Source organism: Myripristis murdjan, chromosome 13, assembly GCF_902150065.1.
Source record: "Myripristis murdjan chromosome 13, fMyrMur1.1, whole genome shotgun sequence".
NCBI lineage: Eukaryota > Metazoa > Chordata > Actinopteri > Holocentriformes > Holocentridae > Myripristis > Myripristis murdjan.
The window spans coordinates 12290719-12302249 of record NC_043992.1 but is presented as its reverse complement, the minus strand read 5'-3'; the positions used below and the strand labels follow the sequence as shown (position 1 = coordinate 12302249).

Genomic DNA, 11531 nt, shown 5'->3' with positions numbered 1-11531 from the left:
GCCAGGAGTGTAGTGGGTTGAGTCAGAGAGGTCAATTATTAGCTCCATTGAAATACAGTCAATAAAATAAAATCTAAATGAACAAAGTCAAAAAACATACCATTCCCAAAAGAAACACCATTGAAACTCTTAGATTTTGCAATAATTTTTATTTTATAAAGAGTAGCTCTAGTGTTTCCTGTGATAATTCAATCATACAGGGTCACAACAAGCTAGTGGTCTTTATACATGCACTCAAAAGAAAGTTTAAAAAATGGAAGGAACTGTCCTATTGTTCTAGCAATCAAGCACAGGTCTAATAAGTATGCTACATGTGAACATACATTTGCACAAAAGCGGATGTGGAGGAAAACAAAGTACACACATGGTTAAAAATTTTTGTTGGAGTCAGTGACGACTCCCGTTCCTCTTCAAGATGCTGCAAATGAAACAAAATTATACCATAAATATATATAAAACAGATCTCAAATCTGTATCTCTTGAAGTTATGACATCGGCACATTCACAAAACTGACTTACGACAAAAGCTGACTTCATTCATTACATAGTCATTATATAAACATAAAATATGCAAGAGCTCATGGATTTATGCAAGATTGTTGACTGAGGACAACTCAGTGACTATGATAATTACATTACATAATAATACAGGTCATTGAGAGAGACTTATGATGGCTTGCACATGCAATATTACATAATCAGATTCAAGTGTTGATGTATGTTATTGGGGTTATTACCTGCAGCACACGGGTAGGTGTATTCTGTCTCAGCCTGGTCGCCTGAGAGGAAGGAGGAGAATTGTTGGAAGAATACATACAAGACGATCTCCTTCATGTCCTAAAAACTGGAATCTGCTGTTAAGTTTCCCTCAGTTGAATCAGTCTCACACTGATATCACTCCAAGGCAGACCCAATTCACTACTGTGCTCACCTGCATGTGTATCATGAAAGTGGGGTGAGCCTATAAAGGCTGCTTCTGCACTGATGCTTTTGCCCTTGGTTTTCATTTGGGTTCAAAGTCAGTGCTGAACAGGTTTTCCTTACCTTTGCCATTTGATTTCTCTCAAAAGTTGTCAGTGGCTATCAGCCTGCAGCAGCTCTTTAGCTTCTCCATAGGAGCACATCTTTGAGAGGTGTATACCACGTGTACTGTAAACTACATATTGCTCTGGATTGCAGTTGCATAAGGTCCTTACCGGTCAGTCTTGGAACTAGCATGTTTTCTTTAAAGAGGCTGGTAATCTCTATGAAGGGTTCAGTTTTTTCAGCCTTGTGTAGCCCTGCCATGTCTTATCTTTGTGATACATGTGGAGGTAGCCATTCCCACTGGAGACACACATACCTACAGTATATCTTGCATACATTCTCTGGGCTTGGAGTACAATGAAAAGGTAGTGGAACACCCCAGCCTGTGTTGCACAGTATTTTCAGACCGTTTGCTCTTGGCCCATTTGGATGCCAAGTGTTCTTGTTCTGATCTTGTTCAGACCTCTTCCTCTTATGTACTTAGTCCTCTCAGCCGCTCAGGAGCTCCCCCAAGAAAACAAGGGAGAGGCAGAACATGAGACCTGACTAGCAGCATTGCTTAGTGAATCAAAGTCAGGTTTTGTCCGCCTCCATTTTACCTCAGATCCAGGAACTTGGGGTAATGTTAAAGAACAGAGCCAGAATCATTAGGTGTTGCCATGTAAGGATGCAATTGGGAAAACCCCATGCCTCAAGTGAAGGTGGGAACCCTATTAAGGAGGTAGAAGAAGTGTCTCAGTGGGATCAGTGGTTAAAGCAGCTAAAACTCTGTGTGCTTTCCAGGCCATGTGCGGGGGCCTGTGATTCACAACGCTTCATTCGAAGAATGCGTATTTCCAGACCCCCATACATCTACCCCAATGAAATTTCTCTGATTTGTATTTGAAGAGGAGGCTTACAACTTCAGGGTCCCGGCCATCAGGCGTTGTCTTGCACTACAGACTTTTACCAAGTGCATGGGTCCAGTCCTTGCTCTGCGAGCAGCAAAGGGTCTGACAAGTGTTACTTATCTGGTCAACTGCCTCATTTGTACCCCATCAGAGAAAGAGGCATGTCTGCCATATCTGCTTCACATACAGCAGTTGGGGTTGAGGTTGTTCAATGGTTTTGGATGCACACTCATTGAGAGCATCTCTTCTTTGGGTGAGACTTTAGACAATACTGTCTTTCTTGAATCACTTTCAGCAGGGTCAGACAGTGTCTGCTTGGGAGTGCTATTCCTTTTGTTCTTGCTGTGAGCAGTACTGTTGTGAGTGTTGTTGGACCTGCTTGACAGCTACGCCAACTACTCTAACCCTCAACGTGCAAGGGGAAGGTATCCAGCACATCACCAACTACAAATACAGCAGTGACCCTCGGCCAACCAGCAACACTTCACTAGATGAGGAGCTCAACTGCTTCTCTGGGTATGGCTGTACCCTGGATGACATCTACTACTCCCGATGCCTCTGCAGGGCTACCGGCACTGCCAAGAACATCCCACCCTGGCCACCATATGTTCACCCTGTTGCCCTCCAAAAGGCGCTACAGAACAATGCATGCCCACAGCGCTCAACTCAGGAGCTAATTTTCTCTCTCAGCTCTTCAACATGAGCTGGACACAATTAACTCTCTTCTTCACTTGTTATGTAACTATTTCATTTGTTCCTTCATGATGAAAATGATACATGAAAATGAATTACAACTGAGTCCTCCACATATTTAGTGTAGTAATTTGAGCTAGTGTTGAGTTCCATGTCACCTTGATGTAATAAACTTTTGCTCCCAATTTCACAACAGCCACAAACCTGCCAAAAACCGTCTCCATGTGGCTCCACTCTGATAGTGTTTATGTGCTTTCATGTTGGTGACTGCTGACTGTTTTACTAGCAGAAGAGGAGGTTAAGTCCTACTCCTTGTCTCTTTATATTTCCTGTACAGATCCACTATCTGGTGCTTGCAAAAGATTGCTTTTCAACTCTTGGGTAAGTTGCTGTGAGAACTTCTCTGTCTCTCAGATTAGGAATTCAGTAATAGATATGAGAGGCTGCATAAAATGACTGTGAATCTGCTTACTTGGCTGGTAGTAGTCATAGATCTTGACCACTGCTGCCTTCAGGTTCTGCATTGGAAGCTCCTGCACGAGCTCTAAGTTGTGGTTGATGGGTATTCCAGGCAACAGCTGTTGGCAAAAACAGATGGCATGATCAGTGACAGATCTGGAGGATATCACCTGATAATCATCACTGTGAATTCCTCTTACCTCTTTGATGTAAACCAAGATGTGGTCTTTTTCTTGTTCAACACGATCTACCAGGAGAGCATGCTTGAGCTGCAAAGACATAAAATTCAGCTGAGGATCTACGAATGCTGAAGTAACACTGAGGAGAAAGTTGCTTCTCAAATAACTCACATTATTCAAAGACTGTGGGTCTGGGACAAATCCAGACAGTACTTTGATATCCAGGATCACCATATTTGTTGTAGACTCTTTTCCTCTATATCTGTGGAAGAACCATAAAAGTGTGAGATTGTATGCAGCACTGCTTTACTTTCTCCTGCTGATTTAAATAAAACCCAATATAGCATGAAACATCAGTTGTAAATGACTTCCCCATGCATCACTAATCATTTAATACCAGCTACAAGAACAGCCATCTACAATAACTATAATCTAGAGTTCATGGTTCATTGTTACTTACTCGGACGTCAGTTTCAGATTAACTTTAGGTCTCAGAGATGTTTTGCAGTCTGCCTCTGGTTTAATCTGGATGCTGAAACTGGTGTCATTTGTAACAACTGGGATGTTGTAGTGAAGAGCCAACTAGGAAATAAATGAGGAGGATTTGAGGAGGATTTTAATAGTCATGAAATACATGGAAGTTGTACAGGTGACATCGGCTGTGTTGACATGTAAAGAGGTTTCAATTTTAATGTGGTTACGCAGGTAACCTGTTTTGTGTGGCTACAGGTGAACAACCTAACTAGGTGGGAATGATCAGGTAAACGTGTACAGAATTTGAGAAACCTGAGGCCTGTACCATAAAGCTGGATTTCGGCTTAGCGAGCTAACTTCAGGGTTAACCCTGGGTTTTCTGTACCATAAAGGTGGCTTACTTTTTATCGGGCTACGTTGCCGTGGTAACGTATGCTGAACACCTAACCTGCTCCGGAGCAGGTTAAGTTCAGGATAAGAGCTCAGCAGGTAGAAAAGCCCCACCTACTGACCAATCAGCTCTCTTGGAAAATGGCCTGCCCATTTTCCCTTTCTTCTTCTTTTATAAAATTAAAATTAATACATTTTACAATTCTTCTTGTATTTTTTTGTTTTGTTTTTTTTTGTTACTCATGACTGCACTGTCCAACCAAAAATTGATCTTGTAGACTGATGTATCCTAATGATTTTTTTTTTTTAATGTTTATGAAAATAAATTAGGGGAATTTAATTCAGAGGGTTAAATAAAAGTTTGATAAAATACACACCAGCCTCTGGGCTCCGTTAGGTTTCCATTAGTTTGCTCATATTTAGTATTTAGGGAGTCTGCCCTGAGAAGTCCACATGAGAGTTGATGCTAAATGTTTTACTGTCTTTAAGTGACAGTGAAATAATATTTTAACCAGCAGAATAATCACGAGGCGTCAGATGCTTTATAAAATGAAATATCAAAACCAGTTGAATCAAAGTGACGATTCGGACGAAACTCAAACTGAGGGCAGCGGTCCAGCAAGGGTCGACCCTCACTGTGAGAGAGGGCCAGTTCCTCTGCAGGAGTGTACGGCTGAGTGGGAGACACACACACGTTACTGTAGTCAGTTCTACTCGTGCAGTCATGGTGGGGAAGTCAGATTATAATCCCACTAATTTACGCACTGACACAGACGGCGATTTTTTGCCACCATTCCTTGCGGCTTTTGGCAGCTGCAACTGTGTTGCTTTTTGCCTGGAGTATTGATTAATATTCCTCGTATTTATTAATGATTATTGTCTGCTCCTCAGTTGTGACGTATGCGGCTCGGGTCGATTTTTCCATGTCTGCAATTGGTCGCATGCAGCAAACTCCACCCTTTTTATGTGAGCGCGCACAGAGCTAGATTGGAAAGCCTGGGTTGAATTAGCGAGTTGATAGCCGGCTTTATGGTACCGAAAATCCTGAGTGCTGATGTCTCGTTAAGTGAAGCCAGATAAGTAAGAGAAAGCCTGACTATGTTAATCCAGCTTTATGGTACAGGCCTCTGGTGAAGGTGCCTGGATTACTTCCAATATTAAACACTGACTGTAACATGGCAACACCTTTAGCTTTCACCATCTGTCTATCTTTCACCATCTAAGGGTTACAAATATGGTTTAATGTTAACTGATAACATGGTGATGAATTGTCAATAAAGGAATAATTCACCCAAAAATTTCAGCGATCCAAGCACAGACCTACCAACACACTACTAAAAACACTAGACCACCATTTACAGGCATGGTAAACTAAAACATGTAATTTTTCATTAAAATGTTTTGGATTTCCTTAATTGGATTTCAACCCAGTTTCATCTGAAGTTCTGTGCAGAGAGAGGGCTATTGGTTGAATTCTCCAGCATCAAAACAGCAGGTTTGGTTTTGCTGGGGATTAAAAATTTCACAGAAGTTCCTCATTTTAACCTGGAAGTCGAAACACGATGGTCGTCAATGTCTCTTCAGTGTGACTTAACCAATAGTCCAAATCCAATAAGGCAGGACATAAAACACATCAGCAACCGTTGCTGCCATGTCCACCAATTATCAGTGACTTTGGGCTTGTCACTAACAAATACTGGTACTTGGAGGTTGTTGTTTTGCTTGTTTCTAAAATTTAGTTTCTCATTTGGGCTTTGTTAAATGTAATTTGATTTAGCTCCATATAAGATGTCCAATATCGCTGCCTGCTGTCAGAATCACACACGCACTCACCAACATTAAAATCCATAGCAGAGATTTATGTTACGTAATTTAACACTTGATATTTTGTCCTGTTGCAGGATCTGTCCACTGCCCTGTTGTTGCCCCTCCCCTTCCCCCAACACACACAGGTGACAGTCAATGAGTTGGACATTTTAAATCAAAATCATGTAATTAAGGATTTTTTTTTTTTTTTTTTTTTTTTTTTTAGCTCTTCTTCATTTTTAGTGGCCCAGAAAAGCTGACAAGCCACTCATTACCTAGCAACCACACTCTGCACCCAGTCTTACCACAAATAGAGCAAAATTATGCTTTGTTGCTGATGTTTCTGGAATTGCAAAGTGGTAGTTGCCTAGAAGCACAGGCAGTGTTCATGTAAATGTAGCCAAATAAATCTTCAGAAGAACCAGATGAACCAACTGTGGAAGAACTGAGCTGCTCCACTGACCTGCACTGCCACACATGCAGTTCCCTTCACCTCAAACTGGTACTTTCCTGCCACATCCTTCAGCTGCTTCTCCTGGTAGAGAAGTTTGTTGGTCGGGTCCACTTCAAACGTCAGATGGCCAGAGGGAGACTGGGCTAACACTGAGCTTGAACCTTCTGGAGTGAACACCTGACTAGAGTAGAGAGCCAGAGCCTGAAGAGCCACCACTGTGTCCTACAACACACACATATACACACCATGTTGGACCTCAGCAATAGCAAAAGAAAAATAAAATCAAATAAAAAATAACACTTATACTTTGTAAAGATGTAATATAATGATCTAGGTTGTTAATGTATGTTCATGCACTTTCTCATACTTCCCAATATAAAGAAATGCAGAGATTAAAAAATGGAGAGTCAAAAAATTAACCAAGTTGGCAAATTACATAAGATGAGAACATGAATGTAAAACTGTAAAAAGAAAACACAGTAGCAGACAGCAAAGAGAACAAAACAAGCAGCAGGAGGCCTGGACAGAGGTGGGCACCACAGAAGCAAAGGACGATCACCTTGAACTTTTTGATTCCACACATTGAGGCTTTGATTGATAAGATGCCCCAAGAAAACTATTTGTAAAAGTAAAACTCCAATGTGCAGCAGTTTCGGAGGTACCTGTGTAGAGGAGAAGCCTCCATAGGAGTTCTGCTGGCTGGCCAGCCACCTGACGATGCCAGAGGCAGAGCCCAGTTCTTCACGAGTAGTAGAGGATGCACTGAGTTTGGCCAGCAGCACATAGGCGCTGATCTCCACAGACAGAGAGTCAGATGTCTCTGTGGCCTTCTGAGTCCAGAAGATGAAGCCCCCTGAAAACAGCCAGCCACAAACAGAAAAAGACACAGTTTAGGATACTTTGACAGAAATAAAACAATATTTTACTACAAGTAGACATCTCACCTCGGCGTACAGCATCCTTGTCTAGCTGCTCCAGCAGGAGAGCACGAGTCTTCATGTCTCCAGCCAGGGTGAAGACGTAAGCCAGCAGAGCTCTAGTGTAGGTGTTGCTCAAACTACTGATGGACTCTTTGAGGCAAGTCAAGCTTCTATTCATCCTGTCATGCTGTGACAGACCAAACATGATTTCATAAACACTTCAAACATGTGTGTTCAAAATTAGTATGCCAAAAGAACCCAGCAAGAATTCACACACTGAACGTAACGTAACGAAAGTGCCAAAGAAATAACAAAATCATCTACTGTACATGTGACAGGGTCAGTTTTATGGACTGCATTTTTTGTTTTTAACCTTGTTGTGTTTGTTTTTAGTGAGTTTTAAATGCAGCAGCAATCAGCAGCATTAGCGCCAGGTGTGCAGGAGCAGCAGACAAGCTTTTTAAGCAGCGGCAGAGAAGACAACGAGACAGACCACGCAGCAGGAGAGACACCACGCAGCACAGCAGCAAGAGCCAAGCCAGCGGAAAGGAGACCACCACCACGGTACGAGAGCCCCAGGAGCTAGCAGGACGGAGCGGACCCGGGAAGGTGGACAGCCGGAGTGGAGAGAAGGGGCCTTGCTGCTGGCTGGATTTGAGGGTAAGCAACGTGGAGTAATAGAGGGGTGTGGTCGCGATGCACCCCTTTTTCAGCTAAGTACCCTGCATGTTTATTTTAACCACCCGTTCTCACCTAGTGGATTGCCTTTTGAACTTTGGGGATGTTTATAGTGGACTTTTATTTGGTTTTACCCCGGTCACTTTATGAGACCCCCTGCACTATCGAGGCCACAGTTTTTATACAGTCTTGGGGTGATTCCTAGCATGTTAAACTTGTAAACAACACGCTTGTGTGTGACACAGAGTGCTGTGGGGTGGGTGAATTGAACATACACTATATTGCATACACTATATCGCTCGTGTGCCATTACACGCATATGAACGTGAGTGGCATCCCATTCTTAAACCATAGGATTTAACGATGTCAGCCCATCCTTTGCAGCTATAACATCTTCAACTCTTCTAGGAAGGCTGTCCGGATTTGAGGTGGTTTGGTTTCTCCTGCTGTCTGTGGTTCGGGATCATACGGTCATAAACCATCACACTCAGGGTCCCTGTTTCACGGGTCCCACAGGGTTTTAGTCCAAATTTGTTTGTCTGTTGGGCTCATTTCAGCGCCAACTGTTTTATCAACCTGACACAATCAAATCAAATCAAGCTTTATTGTCATTTAGTTGCACCTACAGCCGTAGTGCATACAAAATGAGATAGCGTTTCTCACTTGGGATCCCTGAGTGATGGGTAAAGTCAGCCTGGTGTGGATCCGGCTCTCTTCCCCCTCCTTTGTTTACGTTCGCACCGCTTGTGCTTCCTCCTGTCCCTGGTGACTGCTGGTGTAGACGCAGGTAAAATCCAGTGCTGGCGTAGTGTGTCCACATCAAAGCATAGTGCCTCATTTCTTGCAGCATGTTTTACCCTGATGTTCAGTAAAGTCTCTCGGCTGTAGGTTATGCAACCTGAGCGTCTGGGTTAAGCAAACCATTTGAAACATTCACTCTCGCTGATCCCTGAAGGGGCCGCTGCATCCATGCACGTCGCCATCACAATAGCAATACAATGCTGGCTTCAAGTACGTACGGTTGTATAACATCACGCTTGGCAGTAGCCATGACAACCTTACATAAGATAACTCGCTTTCGACAAGTTTTCAAATAGTTATTGTATCTCGTTGGCTCCGCTTTTCTCTTGCTCTATTGTTTACGTCCCAGAATGCATTGCGCAGTGACATAAGTTGATTGGCCCGACCATATGTCACTCAGAAAACAGTCAGCCAATCAGTGGAGAGGGGCTGATTCTCTTTTCTAATTGGCTAAACGAACCGTTTTAAATTCCTTCAACCTCGCCAACCTCTGTAAATTGTCATCTTTACACCTCATGTTCTGTTTTGCAAGGTCACTTCTCTGCGAGTTCTTAATTTTTGCTTTGCTGGAAAGTGGCAGCCTATCGTCACTGTGCTGCTCGGCCTGACGGTCAGCAGTTAGGTCCAGAGCACCATATAGCCAAATCTATTTGGTGGATTGACATAAAGTTTGGTGATTTAGCAGTTTTGGTAACTCCATGAACCTTTCCTCTAGCACCACCAGCAGGCAATTATTTTTTTATTTTAACTGCTAAGGTCTCAAAAACTACTTTAACATCTCCATGACATTTGGTCAGTCATGTTGGCTAGATGATGAGACTTGTCAGTTTTGATGATTCTATGACCTTTCCTCTAGACTAGCGCCAACAGGCCAAAATATGGTGGTAGTAGCTGCGGTTGTAACAGCTGAAATTTTATGACAAGATTTCCTTTTGGTTAAACAATGTGACTTGGTGATTTTGGTGATCGCAAAACCTTCTGTCTCATGTCACCAGCAGGCCCAGCGGAACAAATAACATGCCTGCTCATCAGAGTTTGTGAATTCATGTTGGTTTCTGTATACCTTAACAGAAGGCCTTTCAGTTGTGCAAGTGGGTGGGAAAACAGCATAAGATAGTTGTACTCACAGACACTGACATATTGGCCTCCAACAAAGCAGCAGTGACATAAGCACTGAGAGTCACTTCATCATTCACTCCACCCTGTAGAGAAAAAACATGTATGCACTGCAATGACCTTTTTATCTCCAGTGTGGAATTATGGACAGCTGGTAGTGAGCCCCATTTGTGACAGGAAGAAACTGGGGTTGTTGGTGCCTCATGCATACAAAGTTACTGGGGAGCCTCCTCCCCCGTACCTTCATCCTGTTGTTAAAGAGTTTTCCTAACTGTTGGAAACAGCCATTGGTTCGCTGTTTACCCTCTAACCAAGTCTTGGAGTGATCAATTACTTCTGGGTCGATATAGACAAAAGTCTTTGCCTTGACAAAAGATTTCAGCACAAAAGCGGTCAACCTGAGGATAGGCAACACAATTGTTAAAACATTCACTTACAACAAACAACAAAAGAATTTACCGTATTTCACCAATTAATCGCCCGGCCGCAAATAGCCGCCTGTTTCTTTTAAATGTCTGGGGTCTGCACCCATTTTGCGTATTAAACGCCCACCCGAGTAACCGCCGGGGCGATTATTTGCATTATATTGAGGTAACCCAAAATAAGGCTATTCACCTTATTTTTGCAGAAGTAAACAGTTAGCCGCACAATAACTGTGCGGCACTTCCATTTTCTATCAAAATAAGAGCGCTAGCTAACGTTAGAAAAAAAGGGTGCACCGTAATCTTAAATCGACCGACTGTAAATATGTTGGACAGTAACTGGTGCAGGTCTGTGCAAAAATAAAGGTCTGCAGTGAATAGCCGCCTGGTTCTTTTAAACGCCTGGGGTCCAAGTTCATTTTGCATATTAAACACCCGGGCGATTAATTGGTGAAATACGGTATGTTCAGTTTTAGTGTTTTGTGACAACAGGTTGTATTTCGGATGCACAGTATGTTAACTCTCACCATGTGTTCCCTGATCCTGATCCAAATGTGCTGTAAGCACCATCCTGATGCTTGTAGTTCAGCTGCCTCTGGTAACCTGCATGAAGTTGAAAACATGATTATCTTGAAATTATAATCAAGAGGTACATTCAGTGAAACTGCCAAATTCAAATGGTTAGAACTCCAGAGACCGCAGATGGCCTTCAGCTCGCTGCAGAGGCTGTCAGAGAAGCTGCTACTCTGCTCTCCTATGTTTTGTCCAAGTGGAGGTGCCTTCCATTGCCGCTTGATGTCAGATTTCATTCTACCACAAGTGTTTATACCTCCTGGGTTACATTTAGGGGTATTCCCTTCACAGATCTCCATCAACATGCACATTTGCACAGTTTTACCCAGACCACATGACCTCCTGGAGTCCTGTGACAGCAGCCATTTTGCTGAGACCCTCACAGTGCTCTTGACTTCCACATTCTGTTAGCTTTGTCTGAGCAGTGTAGCATGTTCATGATGATGCACACACCTGTTTGGCAAGGAAGTGTGTCTCCTCTCTCTGTGGTCTTCAAGATTTCCATTTTTTTCCACCTGTGTGTTTTGTTTTTTGTTTTGTATTGTATTGTTTTTTTTCTTGCCTGCTATGTGGATTAAGTCAGGGGGTGTCCTGTTTTTTTTCTGTCAACTTGTGGGCCTTGTGAGACTAAACAGTGATTTTGGGCTCTA

General features: G+C 42.8%; 1 protein-coding gene across 1 annotated transcript in view; it reads right to left on the bottom strand.

Moving 5' to 3' along the window:
- Positions 1-286: 286 nt before the first annotated feature.
- Positions 287-11531, bottom strand: part of LOC115369996 (alpha-2-macroglobulin-P-like) — a 33786-nt gene continuing 22541 nt past the window's right edge. Inside the window, exons 25-36 of the mRNA XM_030066772.1 lie at positions 10836-10911; positions 10128-10284; positions 9898-9972; positions 7316-7478; positions 7034-7224; positions 6381-6593; positions 3708-3829; positions 3419-3509; positions 3269-3337; positions 3082-3187; positions 738-779; positions 287-418 (exon numbers count right to left, since the gene is read on the bottom strand). Coding sequence (XP_029922632.1) covers positions 411-418; positions 738-779; positions 3082-3187; positions 3269-3337; positions 3419-3509; positions 3708-3829; positions 6381-6593; positions 7034-7224; positions 7316-7478; positions 9898-9972; positions 10128-10284; positions 10836-10911 — 1313 coding nt within the window. The 3' untranslated portion in view covers positions 287-410. The remainder of the gene's footprint in view (positions 419-737; positions 780-3081; positions 3188-3268; positions 3338-3418; positions 3510-3707; positions 3830-6380; positions 6594-7033; positions 7225-7315; positions 7479-9897; positions 9973-10127; positions 10285-10835; positions 10912-11531) is intronic.